The following is a 15,114-nucleotide window of genomic DNA, read 5'->3' as shown; positions in this document are numbered from 1 at the left end:
CTTTATTGTGGAGAGGTCTGATCAAAGCAGGTTGTCCAAAGCCTCGTCCAATCTGGCCTTGAACACCTCCAGGGATGGGACATCCACAGCTTCTCTGGGCAGCCTGTGCCAGTGCCTCACCACCCTCCGAGTGAAGAATTTCTTCTTTATATCCAATCTAAATCCACCTTTTTCCAGCTGAAAACTGTTGCCACTTGACCTGTCACTACAGGCTGTGGTAAAAAGTCTTTCTCCATCTTTCTTATAAGCCTCCTTTATATATTGAAAGGTGGCCATAAGGTCTTTGAGAAAAAAAAAAAAAAAAAAAAAGAGAAAAAAAAACCTATTGGGATCATAGGAAGAGCAAATTAGCAAATTACCCGTGCCACCCTACTGTGCCACCAGTAGATTTCTCAGTGATGTTCATAGCAGTGAGAGCAAAGGGTGTTTATTAGGTTAAGCTCAGAGCCTTGAATTTCAAAATTTATGTCTTGAACATAAATCTTGCGGTATGTATCTTCTCAGTATGCCTGAATACATTGTGGGGAGCAGGGGAAATGGGTTGTTTGTATCCCAATTCGCACTTTTTATGCTGTTTTCTTTGATAGTTCCTCACCATGTAATTTATTTTGCAGTCCAGTATCTCCTGACTCATTAATAAAACCTGATTTACAGAAGTGTAAGATGGGAGGAAGAGGAAAATACTTTAAACAGGCTATTGGACCCAAATGTGAAACTAGTTAGGGCTTATGTTCTGTGAAGAGCTTTTCTGCACTGAGTTCTCAGACGCTGATGCTGCAGCCAGGGCCCTATACCCCACACGGCCCTAGGATTGCCCAAGGCACTTGTTGGTACAGTGGATGCTCTCCACAGCTCCCACGCTGCTGACCAACTCTGGCTCTTAGAGGGTGTGGTGCCCACAGAAATGTCCTCTGTCCCATCTCATTTACTTGATAAAGTATGGATGTTGTTTACCTAGACTTGAATAAAGCTTTTGACACTGCTTCCCACAGCATTCTTCTGGAAAAACTGGCTGATCATGGCTTGGACAGGTGTACGCTTTGCTAGTTAAAAAGCTGGCTGTGTGGCTGGGCCCAAAGAGGGGTATTGGTCAATAGCTAGCTGAATATGAGCCGGCAGTGTGCTTAGGTGGCCAAGAAAGCCAACAGCATCCTGGCTTGTATCAGAAATAGCATGGCCAGCAGTACCAAGGAAGTGATCGTCCCTCTGTACTCAGCTCTGGTGAGGCTGCACCTCAAGTGCTGTGTTCAGTTTTGGGCCATCGAGGCCCTGGAGCGTGCCCAGAGCAGGGCTACGAAGCTGGTGAAGGGCCTGGCTCACAAGTCCTGTGAGGAGCGGCTGAGGGAGCTGGGGGTGTTTGGCCTGGGGAAGAGGAGGCTCAGGGCAGACCTCATTGCTCTCTACAACCACCCGAAAGGAAGGTGTGGGGAGCTGGGGGTCGGCCTCTTCTCACAGATAACCAGTGATAGGACTGGAGGGAATGGCCTCAAGTTGTGCCGGGGAGGTTCAGGATGTATGTTAGGAAAAATTTCTTCACTGCAGTGGTTGTGAGGCACTGGGACAGGCTGCCCAGGGAAGTGGTTGAGTCAGCATCCCTGGAGGTATTTAGAAGACGTGTAGATGTGGTGCGTAGGGACGTCGTTTAGTGGTAGACTTGGCAGTGCTAGGTTAACAGTTGGACTTGATGATCTTAGAGGTCTTTGCCAACCTGAGTGAGTCTGTGATTCTATGGTTAGTCACTGGTTTCCTGTTCGTGTGTACCAAGGCTATTGCATTATAAAAGCACATGTTGAAGAACGATGGGAGAGGGCTTTTGCAAAGATATGATTCTTTCATCTTTGCTTATGTTGTCTTACCCTTTCTTTCCCTGGTAAGTCCCTTTGGAATCAGTGAGTCTGCCAGCAGAATAAGGGGTTATTAGGCTAGATAAGGGTGCTGTAATTCAATCCCACTTACAGGAGTGTTTGTTATTGAGCTGAGTAAAACTAGAAATGGGATGCAGTTCCTCAGGGTTCAGTAGCTATGCCTAGTCTTTTGAGAAATGAAAGATAGTGCCTAATTAGATGACTGATGAATCAGGAAAATGATAAATACTTTCTAATAAGTTCTTTTCTCAATGAGGGTTTACACAATAGGCTCAATTCTGAACATCTCAGGAATGTAATCAATGGTGATGTATGTTTTTATATCAGGAGCAAGCTGTGTGAATTGCAAGTCACATTTGCTCATTGCAGTCATTGTATGAAGCAGAATAATATAAATAAATAAAATAATCATTGTCTAAATTTGATTTATTCTGGCCACTTCTTGTTTCCCCTCGGGTGTGCTCAGAAGAAAGAAAAGTCTGAAAATAATATCCCAGCTATTTTAAATATATAATTCATTGTGAAAGTCGATCCATATGTCACGCTTTGAATCATGCATTAATCTCAATATAAAAATTGTGGTTTTTGCAGAAAGACGTTGTAGAACAAAATAACTTTTTTTTTTTCTCCTGCAACTTTCTAATAAAATGTAGCAAGTATTAAAATGACTGGTAGATTCCTTCTAAGGTATTTGGTATAGCCTCAGCACAATTCTTTGACTCTAGGATGTCTGTGTAAAGTGTGAGATTAATAAAACAGTTTTTAATAGAGAAAGGAAAACACAGTATTCAACCTCATTTTCTTTTCTCTCACCTACAGGACATTAATGTATGTATCCTTGAAAACTACCCTGAATGTTCCAATCCCAGGTTATTTTATATCATCCCATATTTCTGTGGACAGCATCCAAGATGCAGGTAAATAAATATAAAAGGTATCTCAATTTGTTCAGCAGTAGCGATTGACAGCATTTTGTCAGAAACTGGTAATTTGAAATAACAGTTATTTCAAGTACAAGAGCAAAGTGTAAGTACAATGTAATTCTGTATGTGGCAACTGCATGCATATATTTCGGAATAAGAGGGGTAGGATTATTTTTTTTCTGAGTTGGCAGAGTGACTTTATGTGCTTGTTAACCATTTTACCTGCACTGTAATTTTTTAATACACATTTTAGTTTTGCTCAGATGCTTATACCAGGTCTGTATCTTAGGAACACCAGGTTTCTGTTTCTATGTAAGAAATAGTGATCATGCTTAAAATTATGTAAAGTGGAGCCTTCTACTACTGTAATTGAACTAGCTCATTTTTAATGTCTATTTTTGCCATTCTCATGTTGCTGTATTATTGATGTGTAATAGTAAACTTTCATGCAGTGTGTGAATCATTTTAAATACCTACTTGTTTTCAAATATTTTTATATTTTGGGTCACAGCACATTCTTAAGTAGGCTTGTTCAACTTCGAGGTATTATATTTATTTATTATTACCACTTCTCTATAATGGAATAGCTGTGAATATTTTCAAAAATTTCTTTACAAAAGCCATACTTTAGCTGTAATAACAAGTGAAAATATGTTCATACTTTTGTCTCTGTTTCTAAGTATCTTTGCTGTAAAATTCTTCATTTCTTGGCATAAAGGAAGATAGTATTGAGAAAGCAGATTCATGTCTTCATTAAACATTTTTTTCTTCATGTATTTTGGCTTCATTTGCAAATGCTTATGGTCGCATATTTGACTTGTATATATGAGTAATCCCATCACCAAGAGTGACATGCATACTTTCACAATATATATCTATGAGGTTCCTCAACATTAAAATACCGGTTTTTAGCTTATTCTAGATCTGTCTTCTATCATGCTCTGGCTAGAAGTCTGAGAAGCAGCATGTCTTTAAACTGAAGTTTTCAAGATGAATTTCAGCATTACAGCCGCTTCGGCTGAGTGTGAGGAGTCAGAATGTGAGACCTGCTGTCTCCAAGATGTCATGGCCTCGCTGGGAAAACTTAATGCTGTCTCCAGCAGAAGAGCAGGGAAAGATTTTGAGAGATCCTAAATCCAGATGGGAATTGGCTAGGATAGACCACCTATCTTCATGATGTTGCACAACTGAAATACAGTATGGTTGTCTGTTCAGACCCGTGGCAAGAGAAAAACACATGCTTTTGGCCATGTGGTGGGTATATGTCCAGCCACGTTTAGCACCACATACAGGTTTTCTGTTGCAGGAACAGGTATGTGCTTGTCATATGACATAGCCTGTTGGTATGATGGAGATGCGGTAGTGTCCTGCTAGTTTCTGTCAGTGAGGGAAAAGATAGAATAACCCCCAAATGATCTTCAAAGCCAATATCTGTCAGAGAAAACAAATGTGAATCCAGTATCAGATCTGCAGGGTGGTCATGGGGTACTGGCAGAGAAAGGGAAGCTCCTGGAGACTTTGGCAGACTTTGTCCTTAAACCAAGGACAAGGCAGGAAACAGGCCAGTTGCCCCCTCCGTGGTATTCACTGGATAACAAAAGGCAGTGGTCGCATGCAGCATTTCTCCTGGTGTTGTTCAGAGTTATTCCCAGAGTCATCCCCCCAGAGCCATTCATCACCCAGGAAAATAATTGCTCCAGCAAGATGGGCTGTGCTTCTGAGCAGAAATGTGTGAATTCACAAGTGTGAGCTTTTAGACATCTCTGTGGAAGTTATCTATGGAACTGGGTACTTCCATACAGTTTTTAACCTCATTTTAATGTGATCATGTTTTTACATGTCAAATCAAGTCTAGATGTTGTGTGGAAAATCTCAGTAAGGCACGCAAGTTTTTTGTTTTGTTTTGTTTTTTAATCTTCTGTTGGAGGAACGGCATTCAGCACTGAATATTTTTCCCCCTGCAGTTGTCTTCTTGGCTTGAATTTCTGAAGTAAATGCATATTTAAACAGTCATTCTTTTTTTTTTTTTCTTTTCCTTTTTAATTCCATTCCTCTCCCTTGATTAATTTCATACAGGGAACCTGGTGAATGGGCCCTTGAAAGAGCAAAGCTGAACGTTAATGAAAATTTTCTGCTTGTGGGTATTCTGGAGGAGTTGGAGGATGTGCTGCTTTTATTAGAAAGATTCTTACCTCATTATTTCAAGGATGTGCTTAGCATCTACAAAAACCCAGGTAACTGTTTCCATTATACAGCTATTTTCACAGAAATTTTGGCAAAACTTAAATGACTACTGAAAGGTAGAGTATTTATGTCTTATTTAGTCAATGAAGAGATTTATCTTCCTTTTAGGGAGCAGATTTGATTGATGGGGAAAGGTATTTTTTCCGCTTTTATTCTTAACATCATTGTGTGGTTTTTATTCCCAGGCAAGCAGTTGGTGTTCCAGTAATCTTGCCACATGCTGGAAACCTTCCCAATTATCAGTAGAGTGACTTTTTCTTCTTTTAATTCTGGCATAGTGAGCTCTCAAATAATGTTGCCAATTCTCAGAATGTTGTCAGCAATATCTACCTAAGGAAATCTGGAATAAATTGGTCGGGGAGCTGGACAATGGGGATTCTTAAGTACCAGGTTGTTTTCCCTTAATCTTGACTGAGGGTTGCTAAGATTTTAATCAATTATGTTGGAATAATGGTTCACTTAAACAGGGATTAAGTGAGTACAAATAAAAATACAAATTTACAGCATGATGAATAGAAAGCATGGTCAGAAAAAAAGACTTAGGTGGCCTTCAGTAGATAAATGAAAACAGATCTTAATCTACCTCTTAATTTGCACCGTGGCATCAACCTGAAAGGTTTCTTTCATTGTGTTCAGTCCATCCCTCCCAATGCTTATTTTTGTTAACTTCTTTAGAAGATGGTTTTGTGTCCTATGCTTAAATCGAGAAATAAGATGTTCCTGTTTTTGCAGAACTGATCTACTGCTTACATTTGACTGGGATATTAACACGGTATGAACTAAGGAAGGGTAAAACTTCCCTTCTTTCCTGGTGACTCAGTTGCATTCATGTCAATTAGAAATGCCTACAGCCACTGAAAAGTGTGTTTTGTACCAATTTATATATCAAAAACACATTAATCAAATGTTGAATTTTGTTTGTAGTGCACAAAGCTTATCACTGGCTTTTGATTGAGAGCAGCTATAACAGTAATCAGTCACCTTGGAAAAATTATGGGTTTCAGTGGGTGACTGTCTCCCAGTCCCTATTTCTAGGACAGATCTTTGGAAGTTTTGTATAAAGCCATGATACAGATATTACAGGAAAAGAGTGGCGTTCTCTTTTCTTTGTAAATTAAAAAAATAAAAAGACATACATTTTTAGCATGTTGAAGTGTTCTTAAAGGTTTGCACAGTTCTGTCTCCAAGGTTTTTCCATAGGGATGCTAGACCGGAAGGAGGTTGGGGATCACTAGAAGGACACTCTCTGCAATCAGCAGATTTTTCTGTGGGAATCTGTAGGGTTTCCTCAGCTGTTCTATAGAACATAGATTTTCACTTCTTTTCCAATGTGGGAAGCTAACAAACAGCACATAGGATCTTGATTTTTCATCAGAGTGCCCTTGAAATCATCAGAAGTGAAATAAAAAATCTCCCAGAATCATTAAGTGCTGGATAATCTTTCTCGTCTCTGTGTATATTCCATTATATATGGGAGATTTGATCCCACATTTTGGGGTAGTGATTTCCTCTTCTCTGGGATTTCATGCATAAGACCTGTCTTGTCATTTCTTTGCTTCAATATTCTCTATGTGGATTAAAGTTTGTTTTATTCTTTCCGTTCACTGATTAACAAGGAGTAATAGAAAGGAAACTGTTTCCCTTTGTTAACCCTTCTCTACTCTTTTCATACATGCAAGGGTGTGTTGTTGTTTTTTGTTGGGTTTTTTTGAGTCACAAAAGACTTAACAAAATCAGTCAGAAAGAAAAAGAAACCAAGTGCTTTCTAAGAAATCCTGCATAGTTCTTTTCAGTGCACCTTAGACCTGATCTGCAACACCCTCTGCTGTTGCATCATGAAGTGCTGGGAGGAAGAGGTGCTATTCTCCTGCCCAGCTGTGTGGTACCCCACAGAGCAGCAGATACTTCAGGCCAAACACGACCTTTTGTTGTGACTAACGTTTGCAGGTAATTCTGTAAAATGTATAGTTCTGTGTGCTAACCTGCTGCTCCACCTGAGATACTGTTATGGCAGTCTGTCTTCTCTTCATATAAAAAAGGTAAAGCTTTGCCAGAACTTACTTTTTATCAATTTAACATATTCAGATGAGAAAAATACAGTGGAAGGACCTGTATGGGAAAGTGATTCTCTCCTAGTCTAATGAATCTCTGCACCAGAACTCACTGCAATAGGCAGTTCTGGATTAGAAAATTGCATTTATAGAGCTGTTTAGCAGCGGAAATTGGTTGAAGGAAGGCAGTCTCCATCCTTTAGTGGATTACATGGATTAGAAAGTAAAGTAACAACTTGGTGGCTGCTCTCCCACCAACATTGCAAACTAAACAAAATTAAGAGCACCTGCCTCCCACTGTAGGTAGTAAACTACTGGTTGTATTCATGTCCATACCTGCACTTCTTGATCTGCTGGAGGCTGCTTTGGGCATCTTGAAAAGCATTTAAGATACAGCTGTGGGAGTTCTGGGTTAAACCCCTTCTTCCTTCTCATTACAGGTGCTCTGGGTGGGCACCAGCTCACTACAGCTCCCATCCGAGCAAACTTGTTCTTATCAGGAACCTTCAGTGTAGCACAAATCAGTAAATATGGAAACTTTTTTTTCCTCATCTCTGCTTTTTTAACTATGAAAGTCTTATTCAAGTGTTTTTATCTCCTCTTTGTCTGCAGTAGGATTTGTCATCTGAGACAGTTTTTAATAACTTTTAATGAGAGACTCTTGCTTAGTGTTCTCCTAGCAAGAAAACAAAGCCTGGAGCCTTTTTACCATCAAAAAATACTTCGCTGTTATTGTTCTGAAGCAAAAGATCAGTAAATCTGTGGCTCTGTTGATCAGATAGGAGGACATTTACATCAGAGAGAACTAACTGAAGTGCGGCTGTCTGTCTATGTATAGTGACAGAGATGTGTCTTACATAAGCTGACAGGAGGAGACTGAAGGAAGGTAAACTTTTAAAGAAATTTCAGTGTCAGAGAACACTAGGAGAATAATTGTTCTCACTGCATTAATAACAATGCTTCCTTGAGCTAATCCATATGCCAAATATTTTGACTTGTGTATTTTATAACAATGTGCAACAAAATGTGACAGCTCTTTGTTGTACTAAAGCTTTCATTGGAACTATTAATCTTGTAGCTTTCTTTACAGCTATAGGCTTCCTGTTTCATTTTTCTGTTGTTGGTTTTTTCTTCCTTTTTCTACTCTCTCCTTGAAATTAAGTATCATGTTAATATCAATATCAAATCAAGCATTGCAAAGGGACTCCTCTTTTTTAAGTGCCTGTCTTGTCCAAAGTAAGAAACAGAATCACAGAATGGCCGAGGTGGGAAGGAGCCCCTGAAGATCATCCAGTCCAACCCCCTGCCAAGCAGGATCACCTAGAGCACACTTCCTACCTTGACAGCCACAACTGCTTTTGACAAGCGATCAAAAGTAGGGAGAGGATAGTGCAAAATATACACAGATAGAATTTAAAAAAAAAAAAAAAAAGGTATTACTTTGTTTATTGGATTTCTGTTCTGTGCTAAGCAGTAGAAGTTGCTCACTGTTCTGTCTTTCCCTTTTTTTTTTCCCCATCATTGGAGTAGATAGGGTCCAATTGCAGAGCCTTGGATTAGTTTTACTGCAGAATTTGAAAGTATTGCTTTGCAATGTGAAAGGCCCAAAATAGTTACAGAATAACTTCACATGCAAAATCTCTCCTCACTCTCAGGAGCACAACTGAAGGAAAAATAATTGGTCAGTCCTGTTCATTTTTGCTGGTTATAGCTCATTTCCATGGTCTGGCTGGTAGCCAGAAAGCAGAGAATGCTTACACAGTTTATTTTTAAATGGGCATGGGTGGGTTTTGTGTCTTTGGTGTTTTAAAGGGGCAGAAAATACACACAATGCACAGCAGAGCATGGAGGGTTTTTTGCCATTTCAACTTCTCTGACATGGGGTAAAAGTTAACAGCATCTAATGTAAAAGAATAGGCAATAAAAAGTTTTTTATCACCTCAGAAATAAGCCTTATCCTCTCACCTTTCTGTAGGAGTTCAGAAATTCTCTTTGGCACTAGAAGCCCTATAAAAACACTTCTTCCTGATATCAGAACTTTGTTTCTTGAACGTTACGCTTTGCTACAAAGGACATACAGATCTTACTGGAAAGCAAAAAGGCCAGCTTAGACTTTTCAGACAGATTTTTTTATTGACTGTAATGAAACTACTCATACTGTCAGCTGGAACAAAATATGTTGTTCAGGTAAAGTGTAAAATGATTTTTTTTGAAAATGTAATTCTTAAAGACAATCACATTTGCAGAGAATGTTTTTAAGTGTAGTAGTAATACTGTCCTAGGTAATATAAATATGCTGGTTTTTAAAATCCTTTGGTATTCATGAGTGCTGGTGATGGAGGGTTTTTTTGTTTTTTCTTTGTTTGTTTTGTTTTGTTTTATGAACTTTTCATTCTTTCTAAACTCAGTAAGGAGGGCGCTGCTGCCGTTTGTCTTTATTGCAAGGCTGAGATCCTGTGACACAGATAATAAACCCTTCTTTGGTAGAGTTAGGAAAAAGGTGAGATAAACTTCACTGAAGGTGTGACATGCCTTCAGATGGTTCTTGTGCTGGAAGTGGACAAGAACATTTTTTCCACTCTTTGTCAAAATAAAACTCTTTGCAAGTGGAGAAGGCTGAAAGAGGCTTTTCTTTCCTTATCCCCCATTCATGACAGTGCTCCCCCAGAAGAGAAAGACATTTCTGATACCTTTAGTACTAAGTTCCTCAGGCAGGCTTTCTGCCATCCTGTTCTTAGAGTGCTCCAGCACCCAAGACGTGGATGCTCTGTATTTGGAAATGTTCAGGAACTGATTATCGTTGCTGTGATATGGAGAAATGAAAGGGAGGGCAGGAAGGATCCCTCTGTGTTTTCCATCCAATAAATGAGAGGAAAGCCTTTGCAGATGTGACCTCTAAGAACAAAAACTCTGAGTAGGAAAGGTTGAAAGAAGTCTGATGGAAGGAGGCAGTGATTTTTGTGCAGTGTTAAACAGTGATTGTCTTGTACTCTGCCTTTGTTCAATACAAAATGAAAATTAATTAAAAAAAGTTAGGTCAGGTGATCTGTAGCTTCTAATATTCTACCTACTTCTCAAGAGCCATACTTTCTGGAGAGGGCAGAGCTAGCACTGATAGGTGGAAAGAGGATACATTGGCCCATCTCTTGTGCACAAATACACCTCTCTCTCTCCTACAAGCGTCTTTACTCTTGATGTGAGAAGAAGAGCAGCTTGGATGAGATTAAATCTAAATTCTCAGATTTTTTGCATCACTTCTTTGCATCTCTAACTTTCTTAAAACAGAATATGGGAAAACTTGGAATACGTTCAAATACACAAAAACTTTGGAGACTCCAAATATGCTGTCTATTCTTTTGCCTCACACTCTAAAACAGCTTTGTACTTTCCCTAAATAATACTGTGAAAAGGAATCACTACATATGAAAGTTTTCTACAGAAGAGGAAAATCATAAACTGTGCGTGGTGGTAGTACATGAAGTTGGACATGGGAAGTAACCAGCTGTATAATGTTTTGATGGCATGTTTCCATCCATTATGTGGAGCAAAATAATTGTATGTGTGACTTAAAAAGTTTTGTCCAGAAGGTGGTGTAATCTCCCTGCTTTTTCCGGACTTTCGGGGAAGTTGAACACTGTGCCAGTGGTAACAGCACATGTGAAGTTACATTCGGCCTGGGTGGCGTTTTCTTCTTTATCACCCAACATCCTGTTCTGAAAAAGAAAATAAAAGCAGGAATGTGGACGAGCCATTCATTTCTTCTCCCTCTGATGTCTGAACTTTCAAAATTATCTAGAAGAATGCTTTAAAATAATCTGTATGCTAAAACAGGCAGTTTATGCTCTAGGAAAAGTGTTTAATTTTGTTGTTGTTTATTGTATTGTAAAACAAATTCCCTGTTCTTTGTGTGCAAGAAAGATGGGGAGGGGAAGCCACAGCACATGTCCCAGGGGGATATTTGTTCCCCTTTTTGTCGATAGCATCTAGGACAGTTTACACAAAAAATCTGTTCTTTGGTTTGTTCTATAGAGCTGAGGACAGTGTAAAAAGCTGTAGATATATTATTTAGCTCTTCAGCCATGGAAATAAGGTTTAGAGAGCAGGGACAAAACCAGACTGCCTGATCTGGGGTGCCTTGAATTTAGTGGCTGCACCAATCAGTGATAAGCACAATCAGTGGAAATATTCTTCCTTTTTCCAATTCCATAAAAGGAAAATATGTTGTTTTCTGACTTTCAGAGGATTCAAATCCCATTGTGAATAAACCAAGCTGTTTTAAGAGTAGGAACTCTTGGAAGCATTTGAGTACTTCTAGACTTTCTCATGACTCTATTTTTCAAGAGAGCCTCTAGATCTTTTGAAGATTCATCTCAGAAACTAAACTTCTCAGTGGCAAGTTCTGCAGGAACAGTTGGCATCTCATAACAGCTGCAGTTTTTCATTCTGCTCAGGAAGGTGAAGCCAGCCCAGAGTATGTGTGTAATACATGGGAGACATAACTGTGGCACCAAAAGATTTATCCAAGATAGTTTAAATCTCATTGTTAAAATACCAGCAACACTGAAGTTGTGGCAATAGAGTTTGGCAAGGCTTTCCAAGCCCACAGGGAGCTTGTATGCATCCAGGATCAAGCCTGCTGTACGTACTGTTCCCTGCTAACATGTACTTATTAGATTGGAGTTAGTCCATATGTGCATGGTTATGCAGCAGAACAGTTGTTTATAAATGGTCCAAAATGAATGGTGCCTTTTGAGTCGAAAAGTGAGGTAGCTAAGAGCTTGACATGGTTACGGCTCGCATCCAGGGTAAATCTGCTCCCTGAGCTTAGGGTGTAGGAAAGTGCAATTTATGGGTCCATCTGCCAAAATTATTGCTGTGGTTCTTTGTCCTGAAGTGAAGATGTAATGGAAGGTGAAGCCCCTGTTTCCTTGGGTCATCCTTTGAAAAAAGCTAGATCAGATGTTTCTCTTCTACTAAAGCTTCTAAACACATGAGCTCATTAGCTGTGACAACTTACAAGGTATTGCAGAGATAGGCTAAGTATGACAGAATTACTCAGTCTTTCCTTTCTTTGTGCTATAATACATGCTGGCTGGATTAATATTGCTGGCTTGGGCACTAAGCTCAGTTCTAGTAGAAAAGGATTTCTGTAAGAGACTGAATCCGGTTTCTTGGCATGCTTGTCATAATTGTTCTCTCTGGAAACTCTTTGTTTCTTTGGCGTGGTGTTCCCTTGATGCACAGCTCTCGCTGGGTGCTGGTTTCACCTGTTCTTTGTGAACCTTTGCAGAGACCAAGCCCATACATCTCTGGCTGGTGTTCAGAACTGCAGGCTGTGCTCTGCAACAGGCTGCCCTTTTCTTATTTCTCTCTGCCACCTTTTTCTGGTTATCAGTTGGCAAAATCTTTGCCTGAAGCCATTTTATTGTTTCTCATGCTCTTGCCTGTACCTCTCCACCATGAACAGTTTCCCCTCTCTAAACTTTCTGTGTAACACACCTGTATCTGTAGGTCTATGAAGGCCAAGACTACCTGCAGTTTCGCCTTTGTCTTGTAGTGCAATTCCAAAAGACTTTAGTCTTCAGATCCTGCATTTCGTCCCCCATCTTCATTCTTTCAATTTCCTTTCATCAGATCTATTGATGGGCTGTCCAGTTTTGGACTAAACCCACAGATGTAATTTCATACTTTCTTGGAGTAAAAACAAAATGTATTTGTGGTCTAAATCCCAAGGGGTGTCAGCCAAACCCTTGCATCCCACATGTCAAGAATTCATGTGTATTCTCTTGTGTGAGCTCATTTTGAAGCATTGATGCTGTTATCTTTCAAGAAACTATAATGTTTATCTAATGAGTGTATCAGTCACTAAAGATGTTATGGATTTGTAACAGTGCTTCTGCTATTCATCTGAGGTTGATTCCCTGATGCATCTTTTCAATGTTTCCTGTTCCTAGCATAATAAAATGAAAAATCCATGGGCAAGCAGCATTGTTAAAGCTCTGGGACACAGGGCAAGCTGCATGCAGGTGCAGCATTAATATCTTATAAATAATCCAGGGTCACTGATGACAGAATGCCACAAACTTTTTAATGGCAGACAATTCAAGCTTGCATTGACAGTTCATTCCTTCTTGAATAACTTACCGAATAAAATCATAATGCTATTTTAATCACTAACTACCAGCTAAACCTCTGTTACTGTGTATGCTTTTAAAATAGCATTTGAATAAAAATTATAGTAGTAACACTATGCAAATTGCTTCTTCGGCAACTTTGACCTCTCTTTAGGCAGCATAAGGCATAGTGGACAAGGTGGATGGCTGCTAAATTCCAATTAATAGGCATGCTTCTGGTCTCAACTACAGCTCCAGTACATTTGCACAGGTCTTCATTTCACCTGCATGGAAACAACAGAATTGCACAAGGTGGCTGAGGCTGGAATATGAAGAACTTCTGTTACTAATAGGTGCATAACAACTCAAAATCTGGCATGATTATGACTCTGTGCCACATTACATTTGCAGGGTTAGTGTTTTGGTAGAAATATCTTTTACTGAAGCAACAATATGGAGCAGATCAGAGCTGACTATTCACTTTACTTTCAGGAACATAATCATATTTTCCATGTTGAAAGAAGCGGTTGTATTTTAACCTCAGACTAATCATAAGTTGTGCCTATTATAGCAGCAATAGAATAGGTTACATGTTAAACTGATTATTCTTATCCTGGAGACACATTGCAAAAGCAATGTGAGTACCATCAGAAAGTATCTTTGATGGTTCTGAAATGTTTTGAAAAGTATTAAAGGTAAGGTAACTGTATAACTAAACAGATTTTACCTGTAATTTTTATACAGTAAAGATGAGTAGCCATTCCTAAGGAATTACTTGGACATAATCATAGCAATTGCATAATCATAGCAATTTAAAATCAAGTTTTTACAGTGATTAAAATTAGTTGCTATAATAACTAAAATGCTGTAATAACAAAAATAAGGAAAACATGAAAGACCGTAAATTCTAACAAGTTGAATATGAAATTATAGCAAGTCATTTTCTTGCATGCAGCTTGCTAAAGGCATTAAAGCTAATACCAGAAGTTATTTTCAACCTGAACTGACTGGTCTGCCAGAGAGCTGGGAGGAGGGAGACAGTGGGTAGCTGGGAGAGGTGCCAGGCAGGCAGGCACTCTCAAGGAGCAGAAAGCCATCATAGAAAAGGTCACTGTACTTACCTTGCCTACAGGTAAAACACGAAGGCTCCATGTTGGGCCTATTCTTAGTACTGACAAGTATGAGGAGGCGTCACAGACTGAAGGGTCAGTAGAAAGGAGTTTTATTAAAAATCAGTAATATTAAGGGGCAAGTGCCTGGTGATCCTCAAACTGTGAGTTGTTACCCCTTCCTCACCTACAACTGCCAAACAGCCTGGGGTCTGTGAGTCCCTGGATGATGGTGGTTCTTTTCTTGAGACTGAAGCATCCCAAGAGTGTACCTGTAAATAGATAAGTTACTCCCAGAGTGGGAATCCTCTGGTCATCCAAAGACCTCTAAGTCACCTTAAGACTACTGTGATTACTCTTACCAAAAAAAAAAAAAAGTAAGTATTAGTAAATAAATTTCAGTGAAGTGTAAGGGTTGGTGCTTGGTTACAAAGTTAAAAGAATTAAAAATAAGGAAATGTATTAGCAGTGTAGCTCTCAGTTGCTACATGAGAATCCTTTTGGTATGTCTCCCACCATCACTCCTGAGGGGATAATCTGCTCGCTTGAGCAGAACTTCACACCATTCCTGTGCTCCTTCTTCAGAGCCCGTTTGCTGAAGACTGAGATCCCCTTTACCTGCCCTGGGGTAGGAGGCTGTTGTAATGCTGCTGAGCTGACCCCTTGCTCTTCCAAGAGCAAGTCTTCCTTGGAGTTTATGCTCCCCACTTCTTTTCCCAGTTGGAATTTTTCAGCCTTTTTGACCTGTCCCTCTTGAAATCTTGCTTTCCCAGAAGCAAGAGAAGAGGTTTTTACTAAATATGGCTAGG

At 39.5% G+C, this 15,114-nt stretch overlaps 1 protein-coding gene across 2 annotated transcripts in view; it reads left to right on the top strand.

Annotated features, from left to right (window-relative positions):
- The window catches only part of UST (uronyl 2-sulfotransferase), a gene marked incomplete at its 3' end in the record, with an annotated part of 164,963 nt that overhangs the window by 123,893 nt on the left and 25,956 nt on the right, over positions 1-15,114 (top strand). For both annotated transcript variants that reach the window (XM_083829999.1, XM_083830000.1), the window contains exons 6-7: positions 2,685-2,782; positions 4,865-5,022. In XM_083829999.1, coding sequence (XP_083686125.1) covers positions 2,685-2,782; positions 4,865-5,022 — 256 coding nt within the window. The remainder of the gene's footprint in view (positions 1-2,684; positions 2,783-4,864; positions 5,023-15,114) is intronic.

This window comes from Anser anser (assembly GCF_964211835.1).
Source record: "Anser anser genome assembly, chromosome: 3".
Taxonomy (NCBI): Eukaryota; Metazoa; Chordata; class Aves; order Anseriformes; family Anatidae; genus Anser; species Anser anser.
The sequence above is the reverse complement of the archived record's forward strand: the minus strand, read 5'-3'. Positions and strand labels throughout refer to the sequence as shown.